The sequence below is a fragment of the Amphiprion ocellaris genome, chromosome 14 (assembly GCF_022539595.1).
Source record: "Amphiprion ocellaris isolate individual 3 ecotype Okinawa chromosome 14, ASM2253959v1, whole genome shotgun sequence".
Classification (NCBI taxonomy): Eukaryota; Metazoa; Chordata; class Actinopteri; family Pomacentridae; genus Amphiprion; species Amphiprion ocellaris.
Genome location: NC_072779.1, coordinates 9,710,559 through 9,723,799, shown reverse-complemented (window position 1 = coordinate 9,723,799; position 13,241 = coordinate 9,710,559). Strand labels below are relative to the sequence as shown.

General features: G+C 39.0%; 1 protein-coding gene across 1 annotated transcript in view; it reads left to right on the top strand.

Annotated features, from left to right (window-relative positions):
* The first annotated feature begins 3,226 nt into the window (after window positions 1–3,226).
* LOC111588649 (von Willebrand factor A domain-containing protein 7-like) overlaps window positions 3,227–13,241 on the top strand; it is a 12,647-nt gene continuing 2,632 nt past the window's right edge. The window contains exons 1-15 of the mRNA XM_023299126.3: window positions 3,227–3,359; window positions 4,942–5,145; window positions 5,249–5,521; window positions 5,625–5,718; window positions 5,824–5,958; window positions 8,634–8,820; window positions 8,913–9,088; window positions 9,397–9,509; window positions 9,590–9,706; window positions 10,257–10,448; window positions 10,532–10,664; window positions 10,921–11,070; window positions 12,359–12,451; window positions 12,532–12,803; window positions 12,934–13,227. Coding sequence (XP_023154894.1) covers window positions 4,966–5,145; window positions 5,249–5,521; window positions 5,625–5,718; window positions 5,824–5,958; window positions 8,634–8,820; window positions 8,913–9,088; window positions 9,397–9,509; window positions 9,590–9,706; window positions 10,257–10,448; window positions 10,532–10,664; window positions 10,921–11,070; window positions 12,359–12,451; window positions 12,532–12,803; window positions 12,934–13,227 — 2,409 coding nt within the window. The 5' untranslated portion in view covers window positions 3,227–3,359; window positions 4,942–4,965. The remainder of the gene's footprint in view (window positions 3,360–4,941; window positions 5,146–5,248; window positions 5,522–5,624; window positions 5,719–5,823; window positions 5,959–8,633; window positions 8,821–8,912; window positions 9,089–9,396; window positions 9,510–9,589; window positions 9,707–10,256; window positions 10,449–10,531; window positions 10,665–10,920; window positions 11,071–12,358; window positions 12,452–12,531; window positions 12,804–12,933; window positions 13,228–13,241) is intronic.

The window sequence follows — 13,241 nt, the reverse complement described above, 5'->3', positions numbered from 1 at the left end:
AGCTGTAAATTTCTGTATATATTGTTTTATTTAATTTTGCTACTATTTCTTTTTCCTCCCTGCTCCTCATTCTATAGTTTATTTTTTATTATTCTCTTCCATATTCCTAGTGTGATACAAACAGCCGAAACCAAATTCCTTGCATGTTGTGTACTTACTAAAGCTGATTCTGATCACTTTTCTGTCTTTGGTCTAGGCAAGAGGAAAAGGTGCAACAGAAAATTGGACCTTCCAAGCGTACTTGTGGAGATGCAGGCTGAGAAGGAGCAGAACCGGCACCCAGCATGATGAGAACATCTGGTTGCTCCTCAGCGAAGCAAGAGAGAATGAAGCGGCCTTGCAGCGGGAGGAGATGGTCCAGAATGCTGCCTTCAACCAGTCATTCCTGGGTGTGCTGGGGCAGCTGGTGCAGGCAGTGCTGGGTGTACTGGGCCAGCTGGTGCAGGTAGTCCTGGGTGTGCTGGGGCAGCTGGTGCAGGTAGTCCTGGGTGTACTGGGGCAGCTGGTGCAGGCAGTGCTGGGTGTACTGGGGCAGCTGGTGCAGGCAGTGCTGGGTGTGCTGGGGCAGCTGGTGCAGGTAGTCCTGGGTGTACTGGGGCAGCTGGTGCAGGCAGTGCTGGGTGTGCTGGGGCAGCTGGTGCAGGCAGTGGGCAGCCAGAGTCCACCTCCCAGAGACTTGAGATTTAGTTGTATATAGTTTTACTTTTAGCCCTCCATTGTAGGAGAGACCCACCACAGTTTGTACTTTGCACATTGTAAATAGTTTTGATTTTGCTGCTGACTAATAAACTATTTTGTGACTTATATGATTGCATCATAACTTTTCATTTTTTCTGTTAAGACACTGGTAGGAAAAGAGTCGACAGTCTGAACCAAACAATTCTGTATTCCCTAATAATGCATTTATGTTTAATGGGATTTAACATGTTTTAACACAAACTCCTTTATGGTTCATAATTCCGTTGACTGAATTACACCAAAGCAATACTGATTTATCAAACTGGAATATTCTTAAAACAGCTGTTTAATGTTTTGGTGTTTAATTTGTCATGTAATCTTGCTAACCTTCACAAAAAAAACCAATAGCACAGACACATCTGCAAAAGGTACAAAAGTTTATTGTCAGAATTGCATTAAAGAAAACAATAGCGGTCTGGGGACAGAAAAACAGAAGTATAACAAGAAGAATAACTTTACATGACACGTACTGCATCAGTGCATCCTGTAAATCTCTGTCTTCCTCCTCTACACCTTGTACCACTGCAGGCTCATGTGCTGCTGCTTCAGGTAAATCCCATGAAGTCTCATCAGAGAGCATCTGAAACACATACACAGCATACATATTTTAATACCTAATAGCGATAAACTGCAGCCATTACAGGGTCGTTCACAGGACTGATACACGATAGCTAGCGAACTAGCATTAGCTTACCCTCATATGTCGTCTCGTTCATATCCTCTTGTCTTCAGCTTGATACTGCTGCATCGCCTCCCAAACTCTCCTGTGTGTCTCCTGAATGTTTCGACTCGCCGCTCTCAGCTTTCTCCGACTCTTCTATTACTTTGAATCTGACAGAAAGCCACAGACCGAGCAGCAGGTGAACCATCGTCTCCATTATGTTGCGTTTGTGTCGCACGCAAATGACGTTAAGGGACTTTCGGCTCGCTGCGCTATGACGACTCCACCCACGATGAGGCTATATGGAAAAACGACTAAACCGAGACGAGCCGAGTCAAATACAATAGTGGCGAACCGTACCGCGCCGAGTAGATGCTTGTGGAATCGCGGCTATAGAGTCTGTTACTACGGTAACTGACCGAGAGCTTAAGTCACCTCTCTTTGTGAAACAGGCTAGAGTTACCCCTCTGTCTCTGGTTTGAGTTACCTCCCTTTGTGAAACGGAAAACTCTGAGTTTCCCTCATTACAGGGTTAACAAACTCAGAGTTTTCACTAAACCTGCTTCGTGAAACGGACCCCTGGTGATCTACCTGTGCTCAATATGTCGAAATTCAGTTAATCGCTGATGAATCAGCATCACTGATTCAACAATCTCCGATGCTGTAGTGTCTTTAATAATAACTAGATGTTACGATTCTATTTATATTAACTACTTACATTTACCCTCGTGTTGTCCTGCGGGTCAAAATTGACCCGTTTTAAAGTTTGAAAATGTGGGGGGAAAAAAATATTTTCACAGTGAAACTTCTGATGTCCACATTTTCAACATTTTTGGGAAATCTTTGAACATTTTTTGGTGGAAAAAAGAAATGTTAAAAATGTTTCTTAAGAACATTCACAAAAAAATCAACCAAAATCCAGTGAATTTCGCTGGATTTTGGTTGATTTTTTTGTGAACGTTCTTCGAGAAAACAGAAGTTCTACTGATATATATGTAATCACTTTAGATATTTTTAGGATTTCTTTTGAAAGATTTTTACTCATTTTTTGAAAATATTTACAAGAATTTTCTTGCCAATTTTGAGGGATTTTTTTTTTTTTCAATAAAACTTTTAAGGGAAACTTTTAAGGAATTATTGGAATTTTCTTCCTGAAGGTTTTGCAAATTTTGCAAAGTATTTTATTTTCTGTCTCACAAAAGCCAGAAGCAAAATCAAGTCATTTAGGGCTGTTGTGTCAGGCCAAGAAAGCTAAAGAAATCAATTTTTGTTTGTGTGCTTTGAAATTTAAATCAAATCACTCATCTATTTTCACCTGTTGAACTTCTATATCTGATCTGATCGTGATCAGAAACAACAGAGACATTTCCAAAGTACTTGATTTGGTGCTAAAAATTTTTACTGCCTCTGGTGGTTTTTCAGACTTTATTGCTGTAGATTTTTGACTAAATTCCAAATTTGCTATATGCTGCCTTGTTTACTTTTTACATGCTTGTATACCGACAGCTCAACAGAGAAGTGAACGATAGCAGTTCAGCTCAGTGGAAAAGTTTGTTCTTCCAGTTCTGTTTTGTCTTTTGGCAGTTGGCATCACGGAAGTATGTTTCTGTTTTTCTTATTGTGAGTACATGCAGTTATGTTTATAAGTAAATTAAAGATGAATCACCCACATCAATCAATCAACAGTCTATTTTTACACTTTGATGAAGATACAGAAAAACAGAAATGCATGGCACAAACAGAGGATTATCAGTATTTGAGAAACCCCTCATATCTTTTCCCATCATGTTTTCAATGGGGATCAGGCGTTAAAGATCCCCAGATCGCCTTTTGTTCTCTCTCTGCAGAATCCTACCAAGGCAACCAGTAGAACAAGTCCTGCATGACCCCGCCCTGGACTTGGTGCTTTTTACTGCAGGTGTTGACACTATAACCATACGGTGAGCAGGACAACATCAAGGTTGGTACGCTTTAACTTATAATGAACGACTGAAAGATGAGAGGTGCGATTATGCAGGTTATATACACACATTCATCTGCACTAAAATGATACTAAAGAAAGGAATTTTGTGTTTAGTTGTTTTTATGTTTGTCGAGTTTAGTATTTGATGGCATTTATATGAGTTTGTGTACATCATAAGTGTGTTACATACAGTTATGTAAAAAATATTAGACCACCCTTGTTTTATTCAATTTATTGTTCATTTTAATGCCTGGTACAACTAAAGGTACATTTGTTTGGACAAATATAATGATAACAACAAAAATAGCTCATAAGAGTTTAAGAGCTGATATCTAGACATTTTCCATGGTTTTCTTGATAATAACCAAAATCACTTAAGTTCTTACGTCAATAGCTATGACGTTGTACTGCCGAAAACAGCTTTTAGGCATTCCATGTTCGGTTTCTGTCTGTTTTAGACAGACAGAAAAGAGAATACACACAGGAGTTAGTACTTGATTCCTAACCATTGTTTTTGATGACTACAGCCATACATCTTGGCTGCTCTCCACCAGCTTCTGACATTGTTCTGCTGTCACAGCAGCCCATTCCTGTTGCACTCATTCTAACTAATCTGCTTTGTTTTTGGGCTTGTGGTTCTCCATTTTGCGTTTGATGATTTTCCACAGATCTTCAGTTGGATTTAGATCTGGTGATTAAGCAGGCCAAGGCATGGTTCCAATGTTCTGGTTCTCTATCCAGGCGTAAACTGACCTTGCTGTGTGGCAGGGGCCATTATGTTGTTGGAAAATCCAGTCATTGGAAGCAGGAAAGAGTTTTCCAGCTGATGGAAGTAAACTGTTTTCAAGAGTAGCCCTGTACATGACCTGGTTCATTCATCCTTCACACAATTGAATTTGCCCTGTTCCACCCAGACTGAAAGAACTTCAGATCATCACTGATCCATCCCCATGTTTTACTGTAGGGGCAGACAGTCTGGTTTGTAGCTTCTCCAGGCTTCCTCCTAACCAGTAAGTTGGCTGGAGTGGACATCAACTGAAAACTGGATTCATTACTGAAGAGAACCTTAGCCCAATCATCAACAGTCCAGTCCTTGTGATCCCCAGTAAAGAGTAACCAGGCTTTTCTCTGCCTTTAGTTGATGAAGGGCTTGAACAAGAAATTGAAGAAAACAAGGGTGGTCTAATAATTTTTTCCATGACTGTATATGCTTTATAAAATAACAGATATCACCATAATATGTCCCCATTTGGGCATTTACATTATTTTGTATATCACAATTTTTCTGAAATGTTACATTTAAATATGCAAATGAGGTATTACCTCAATAAATATGCATTCATTTTCATCCAATAGACAAGATGTAAAATAAACACCTAGGTGTGTATTTTGGGTGTTTTCTTTCCACTTGGCTGAAAGAAGATTTTATGAAAGCAAATCTTCAAATCTCAAAATGAACCTATGCATGTATAAAACATCATTTTACCTGCAGTTTCAAGTTTGATTGAGACGAATAAATAATCTTTATCATGAGTCACTGAGGATGCAGGAAGTTCAACTCATGCTTGTTTCTCTCCAGAGGTTTTATCAGGTCAGAGGAGTGATGCCTTCAGGGTCGGCTGTGTTGTGTCTGCTGCTCCTGCACACTGGAGCTCATGGTTTTGGAATATTGCCAGATGAAGCTGAGAGTCACCTGGAAATTACTGAGAGGGCGATTTTAAATGTAACAGTGCAGGTGTGTCGAGCCATCGCCCTGGCTGAGGGGACAGACTTCACTCCTCCTGTAAGAACTGACTTTAGTGAGGTTATTTCACCAGAAAAAAAGTACATCTCTTTTACTCATGATAATTTCATTTTAAGTTAATAATTTAACTCTGTGTTTTCAGGTGCAACCTTTCACTGTAGAGAATGTCGCTATTGCCTGTAACACTCCACAGTCATCTAAGACTTTCCGCCAAGCCATTCAGCTCATCACCCTGATGAATGTACGTGTGGACATCCGCCATGCTCTTAATGCAAGCTTCCACTTTGATGACGAGAACTTTATTCAAGGGAGGAAAATCATCACAGCAGGACTACAAGCGGTCAAAGCGAGCAACAAGCAAGAAAACTATGAGGCAGCGAGGCAGAAACTGGGAGAGATTCTGCATACTTTACAGGTATTCAGCTTCATTTTGAAATGCATTAATACCGTTTTTCAAGGTTTAAAAAGATGCAAAGAAGAATAAAGGGATCATAAACTATTTTTCTTTCAACTTGAAGGACTTTTACAGTCATAGCAACTGGGTGGAGCTGGGAAAGATATTCCCAAACCCCAATCTGATCAGATCAGACACCAGCGTTGGAAACTTAACAGGTAAAGAGATGCTGTCATGTGACGTCTGTGTCAGCAGACAAGGCATGCAGTGTGGGTGTGATCACAGAGAAAGTATGACTGAAATGTTGTTTCATATCTTCCCAGATGAGAGCACGGCGACGTGTCGCAGCTGTGACGGAGACGACTGCACCAACAACATCTTGGAGGTTATCATAAATGAGCAAATCCTCATTTCTGGCTACTTTGGCATCGTGCCTTTAGTCTCAGTCAAACCCAAAGGTAAAGAATTTGATCATCTGTTAACAACATTTCTTCACACTGATACATACAGATAAGCTTTACCTGAGGCTTTCAATCTTTGATTTACTGTAATATTTGTATACTTTCTGCTTCTATTGTGCTACATTTCAAAGCCACACATTGTACTTTTTAGTCCACTGCATTCATCTGGCAGCTATGGAGGTTTTTACACACAAAATATATGCTTAGTATATAAAGTATGGTGCATTTTAGATTAAATGTTACAGCTCAAAATAGCCAACAATCCTAAAAAATAACTTAATTCTGAACAGCTGCCCATACAGTAATGCATGTATTTTAACAATGTAATAATAGCACGCTCTGCTGTCTATATAATACTTTTGCTTTTCATACTACAACTACATTTTGAAGCTACAATTCTGTGCTCCTACTTGGATGAAAGGCATGAACTCACAGTAGAACAGTGCTACTTTTACAATAATACAAGATACTTACTTCTTCTGTCACTGCAGCTGAGAAATCCTTAAATTCTGCTGTGTTGTAACACGACAAAAATCATCTTTTAAACAGTGTTTCACAATCACATTTCTTAAAGGAAAACGCTTATTGCACTTTATGTACAACAAAGCATCAACAGAACAGCATGTCCTCATTAGATCGATGCAAATACTGTATGTTACTAATGAAACAACCTTCAATATCCATCTTATCATAATAAATCAACAGGATGCACTCAGATGTAAGTGACAAATTATGTAAAAGTTGGTTTAAATGAACGGCAACCTTTCACTCAGCAGCACAGCTTGTGGAAAGTTAAAGATTTCAGCCTGGAAGCTGAAATTTTAAGTCCACAAAGTAGCTTTTTTCTGGAGCTTTTCTTTAATTGCAATTTAATTTTAGATTTCATTGTAATGGCCATGACTTGCAGCGTTGGTGATGAAATCTAAGATGTTTTTATACGCATGGATTCTCCGTCTTTCTCAGTCTGAACACACTTTTACTGGCTGGTTGACACCAATATATACAGACAGCAAAATCACTACAGCAGTAAAAATCATTTGGTTTCTGTTCCGTCAGCGTAGTTTCCCCTTCTCTCTTGTTCTGCCCACTTCATTTGCCTTTTTGCCTGATGTGTTTTCTGGCTCAGAGACATTTTCCAGCCCCTCCTCTCACAGACATAAGGGATGGTCTATGACCTTGTCTTCACAGTGTATTTATGACACTGAGTCAGCTGAGTGTGCTGCTGTAGTCTGTTCAGATCAAAGCAGACACACAGTTTGTAATATGTTCTTCAAACATTCATGAAATAATCATGTTTTACTTGTTGCCACACGAGATGTAAAATTAAAGAGTTAACCATCTAAAGGAATGAAACAACTAGAATATTGCAGAGAACAACCTTATGTCATTAAAAAGGCAACTATGGAAATCTTAAGAGGCAAGAGAGAAAAAAGATTGTGGTGAGCCACTTTTTAAGTCTGTTCTGAAGTCTTAGGGAGAAAAATTACAGTTTTATAGTTGGTGGAATATCAGAGTAGACAGAAACGTCGATATTTGTTGACCAAATTTGCACCATCATATAACTGGTTTGTATCATTCCATCAAAGCAGGGTTGAGCCATTAAAAATTATATGAACATATCAATGAGAAATTTCCAGACTCTAGCTGCATTATTTCTCAAGTTACTTGAAATATTCTTCCACAAAGACAGCAACACAAAAATTGACCTGACTCCTCCCCTCTTTAAAAATTTTTAACTCAAAAAGTTTACATGTTTTACTTGATAACTTATGTATGCACAGAGAGAAAAAAAATCATGAGATTGTCATATATGAGATGGTCAGGAATGAACTTTTAAAAATTTTGTGTATTGAGGTGGAATGCATGTCCAAAAAGGATAAATCGGTCTATTGGTACTTTCCTAAATCAGCAACTATGTTACGATTGCAGCAATATGTACAGAATATGTAATTATGACGTGCTGCACGTGTGAAACCAATTCCCCATACAGAAAACTAGAAGAGTAATATCATAGCAATTACTCTGTGTTTCTGATGTCTGTGTCTCCATATGGGAGTAAAATTAAGGTTTGAAAGCATCCATGCATTCTTCCATGGCTCATTCACCTCAATTCACCATTTTTTAAAAAAAGTTCTCACCTGACCATCTCATATTTGTCAGATTTGTTTCTATGCATATGTATGTTATTAAGTAAAATGGGTAAAACTGAAAATAAAGTAAATTTCCTGAAAGCTGGCAAAATCTCAAGACTTTAGCTACATTATTTCTCAAATTGTGGCACTTCAAACAGATTGGCATCAAGAAAATTATGCAAATATTGACATGACCCTACCCCTCTTTAAGAATTTTTAACTTCAAAACAAATGTTACCTATGACCCTAGATCAACTCAATGAATATTCACCACTTTAAGATCTAAAAATCTGTCAAATTGAAGATGGTCAGGTGTTCTGTGAATTGAGGTGAAATGACTCCAATGTGAGTTTTAGTTTCTCTATAAGTAAAGTACATGCATATCAACATACCATGTAAAAACCTTGTGTTTAAAGTCTATTTACAAGCGGAAACGTATCTGTTTGAGAGCATGAACGTCTTCAGTCCTGGTCAGAACATGCAGTTTTACAAAAACAGTTGTGTATTCATCATTTTACTCTTTTACTGTTTTCTGAAAAGGAAAGTGCAGTCACGGAGGAGCAGTCGATCAAACGAGTAAACTGGATCCTAAAGGTGGCATCAACAAAGACACCTTCAGCTCCAACCACGGACATCTGCACACTGCAGCCGCAAACATGGCCGTAGCTGCAACCAGCGGCCTTCTGGAGGACATTCGAGGGGCAGCTGGGGACAAAGAGTTCCTGCAGTACGAAACCAATCCTGAATGTTCTAGTTCATGAGGATGAATGTAGAGGTTCTCTTTGTTTCACCTGTTTCTTCTCTCTTTATGTTGCTCAGGATGGTGGGGATCTCCAGAGGATCCAGTAAAGCTCTTTGTTTTGTCGTTGACACCACAAACAGCATGCGTGACGACATCGAGGCAGTGAGAAGCGTCACTTCCTCTATAATCGACAGTGAGGTGGGAACAGAGAATGAGCCGTCACTGTACATCCTGGTGCCTTTCAACGATCCAGGTAGGATGTTCAAGTTAATACTTGAATTTCCCTCGGGATTAATAAAGTATCTATCTATCTATCTATCTATCTATCTATCTATCTATCTATCTATCTATCTATCTATCTATCTATCTATCTATCTATCTATCTATCTATCTATCTATCTATCTATCTATCTATCTATCTATCTATCTATCTATCTATCTATCTATCTATCTATCTATCTATCTATCTACCTAGTTTGGTTTTGTGGAAATGTGCTTGTTGTGTCCATTCATTTGATGAGAATAAAACATTTCTCATAAATTTTCACAAATGACCTCCAGAATTTGGGCCGCTGATAAAAACTACAGACTCCGCGGTTTTCAAGACCATTCTAAACACACTACAAGAATCTGGTGGAGGAGACGATCAAGAGCTGAGTCTTTCTGGGCTTCAGGTGCTGAGATTTGTGACTGTTGTCAAAGCTTGCTGATGTGGCTTTAATAAAAACTATTCGATGTTCTCCTCCTCATCTAGTTGGCTTTATCTGGAGCTCCTTCGAGTTCTGAAATCTTCCTTTTTACCGATGCACCTGCTAAAGACACACACCTGAAGAGCACAGTGATGGCTCTCATAGAGAGGACACAAACTGTGGTGAGTGTGATCACGTACATTGAACTTTAAAGATTTCTTTCACTTTATTTCTTAACACTCTGGACTCCTAACAGTTTCTGGGTGTTTGCCTCAGTCTCATTTTTCACTCACTGTGGAGTAAAACATGTCCTGCACTTCCTTAGAAGTAGCAGAATCATGGCTAAAAGTCAAAAAAATCTTCTCTGGATATTCCGTTTTTGAGTAATGTGCACAGACGGAGGAACAGATTAACAGACGTGAAGGACAAACATGCACCAATCGTCCCATAATTCTGTTAAAATATTCAGATACATCCCTTTAGACTCTAGGAAACAGGGATGGATCTGTTTTAGGGTTTTCTGACATTTCATAGAATCATTGATCCTTATCACTGATATAAATGAGTTAAAACATTCAGATTTTCTGAATGAAATAAAGAACCAATGATAGTGTGGTACCGTCGTTGGAAGAAATGATAGTTGTTCTTCTTTGTTTTTCTACTCACGCTAATTGCTACTACATTCCTCTCTGATTTGCTTAACCTGCTTTTCCATCCTTTTACTCTCTGTAGGTGAACTTCTTCATTACTGACTCTGTGGTTGTGAATCGTCGGAGGCGGCGACAGACCCGTCGGCTTTCGGCGTCTGACGCTCAGCTGTACAGAGATCTGGCTCAGATGTCAGGAGGTCAGGCCGTCGAAGTCACCAAGAGTGAACTTCCAGCAGCTGTTAGCCTCATAACCGAGTCCACCAGCCCCTCTCTGGTAACGTCACAGAGATCTCAACTTTTGTTAGTTTAAAGAGTTCAGCTGGTTAATGTGCCGTTTCTGACTTTTTTATCTCCCAGGTGACTCTTCTACAGGCAGCAAGGAACCCAGGAAAGGCTCATAATTTCACTTTTATAGTGGATGAAACAGTAACAAACCTCAGAGTTTACATCACTGGCAGCTCCATCACTTTCACTGTCATCAGCCCCACAGGTATCACTGTCTTTGTCTTTATTAGCACCACTCATCAGGCATTATGAGCATTAGTTTAGCATCAATATGTTTTTATGGATTTTGCCCAAATTTTTTACATAACAAACCAGCATTTATCATACAATTTCTGTCATCAGTGGCCTGAAAATGCATTTATTTAATTCACTCATATTTTAACATTTCTGAAATGCAAATGTATGCAATTAAGCCAGTACACTCAGTATGTTAATGAATCATTTTGACTGTTTGTTCAAAGGTGAATCTCAGCAAAGCAGCGATACATCAGGCTCTCTGATTTCTGCATCCCAATCTGTGGGAAACTTCAAGTCTCTGCAGCTCAACAAACAAGCTGGAATGTGGGAAATAAATATGGTGTCGACAAATCCTTACACTCTGAAGGTCATAGGTGAGACGCTCATACTGCTGCTACCTGCTGCCTTTTGCTACAAGTTTGATAGAAGCCTTTTTTATTTAAATTCTGTTTTACCATTTAATTGAATTGTGTGGCATTACAGCAGCACACATATTAAAATAGTGTGCCTGCTTGTACTTTGCATTCAATTTTCTACATTTTTTAAACAGTTAAAGATCTGAAGCATAAGACAACAAAAAGGTTGACCTGATCACAAAAGGTATACTTGTGCTTGTTGGTCCCACCTCAGTGTGAACACATGGTTTGTAATTCAATCATTATAATTTAAATGTATCTAATGACATTCAGAACTTCAGAGGATTCATTTAAATTGAATTGTATGTGTACAGTGCCAATTTAAAACATGCGTGTTCTCAGGGCACTTCACAGACATTGTTACAAAAATAATAATAATAAAAATCTAACTGTTCCAGCAGTTGGGGCACCAAAAATATACTGTGAATCACAAATTGCCACGTCACAAAAATCCTGTAATTTACAATAATTAAAGCATATTTTTTAACCTTAACTTTACTCGAGATCATGTTCACATTCGTTCAGCATTTTGGTTTAACTATATGCAATATCTCTCATTTAACAACCGAATCTCTGTAAAATTACAAAATTAAAACCTTTATCTCTGTTAAAAGTTAGTAATTGTGTCTAATTTTTGGATTTAAAAGAAAAATTTCTTTAGAAAAAACTGCAATTTTATAGTTATTCAAAGTCTGTTAAAATTCTGTGATAAATAATATTGTTGGGTCTTAACTCCAATATCTAAACTAATTGAAGAAAAATCATATAAAAAATATTTTGATGTTCAAATTAGTCAGGTAAATGAATATAACCTAACCTTAATATATAAAGTTGGTAAGTAAATTTGCAACAACATTCTTTTTACTCTGGTGAAAATACCTTTGACTGGAGTTTTAACTCTGACTTGACTTGTCGTTCCAACAGATCATTATTTAACTACAGCTCCCACAAGCACCACTGCTGCACTGCTACGCCAAAGAATCAAGGGATATTTAGTTGATGAATGATTTTAAAAAAAGTTTGTTCTTAAATTTTATCAGCTGGTTCATTTGAAAAGAAAAAATGGAAGGAGTTGAAGAAATCAGTGCAAACTTTGCCGTACGTTCTCTGTTAGATCAAGTTTAACAGTTCTCTCCATGACTCCAGCCACAACTACATGGATTTTCTTCGGTGTTCAGGTGTAGTAAAACCATGACTGCTCTTTTAACCCTGTTCACTTTTTCTCCTCATGTCTTTTTGTTTGCAGGTCAGAGTTCTATCGACTTCCTGTTTGACTTTGTGGAGGTGTCTCAGGGCCCCTTCGGAGGGTTTGACGCTCTCGACACACGACCCAGAGCAGGTAAACAAAACCGTTCATGTGACTATGATGGTTTGCTGCTTTGACATAACAGACATAATAAAAGAGCTTCTTCGTTTCAGGCGTCAACGGCAGCTTGTTGGTGTCTTTGACGGGGAGCAACTCTGCCACGGTGACAGCAGTCAGTCTGGTTGAATCAGGCGCCGAGGAGATTAGAGGAGTCGTGGTTCCACAGGGCAGCGGAAACTTCTTAGTGCAGGTCGACAGGATACCATCGGGGGAGTTTTCTGTTCAAGTGAAAGGACGAGACGACAGCTCTTCCTCCAGCTCTTCATCGATCATCTTCCAAAGGCAGTCGTCCACCAACTTCAGAGGCTCCAACATCACTATAACTGTGAGTCTTCCTCTGAAATATCACGTAAACAGCAACTAAAGTTTTAAACGTTCACTTTACATAAAAAGATTGCAGAGGAGTTCTTCATCTCTACAAACACTGCCTTTTGTCTGGTTCTTTCTTCATTTAGGCCGATTCAAACAGTATCCTGGAACCGGGAACACCTTTCTCTGTTCCCTTCTCTGTGATGACCAGTGGAACAGGAGGAAACTTCACCATCCGAGCCACCAACAGCAGAGTTTTCGACTCAACGTCCCCGACCAGTTTAATCCTGGAAACAGGAAAAAGAACGAATGGTACGGTGACCCTGTCAGCTCCTCTGAACACTCCGTCTGGAAGTGATGTCACCCTGACCATCGAGGCCGAGGCTCCGGATAGAAGTGACACCAACTACATCGTGCTGCGCATCTCTATTGTTAACACGGTAAAACTACCACT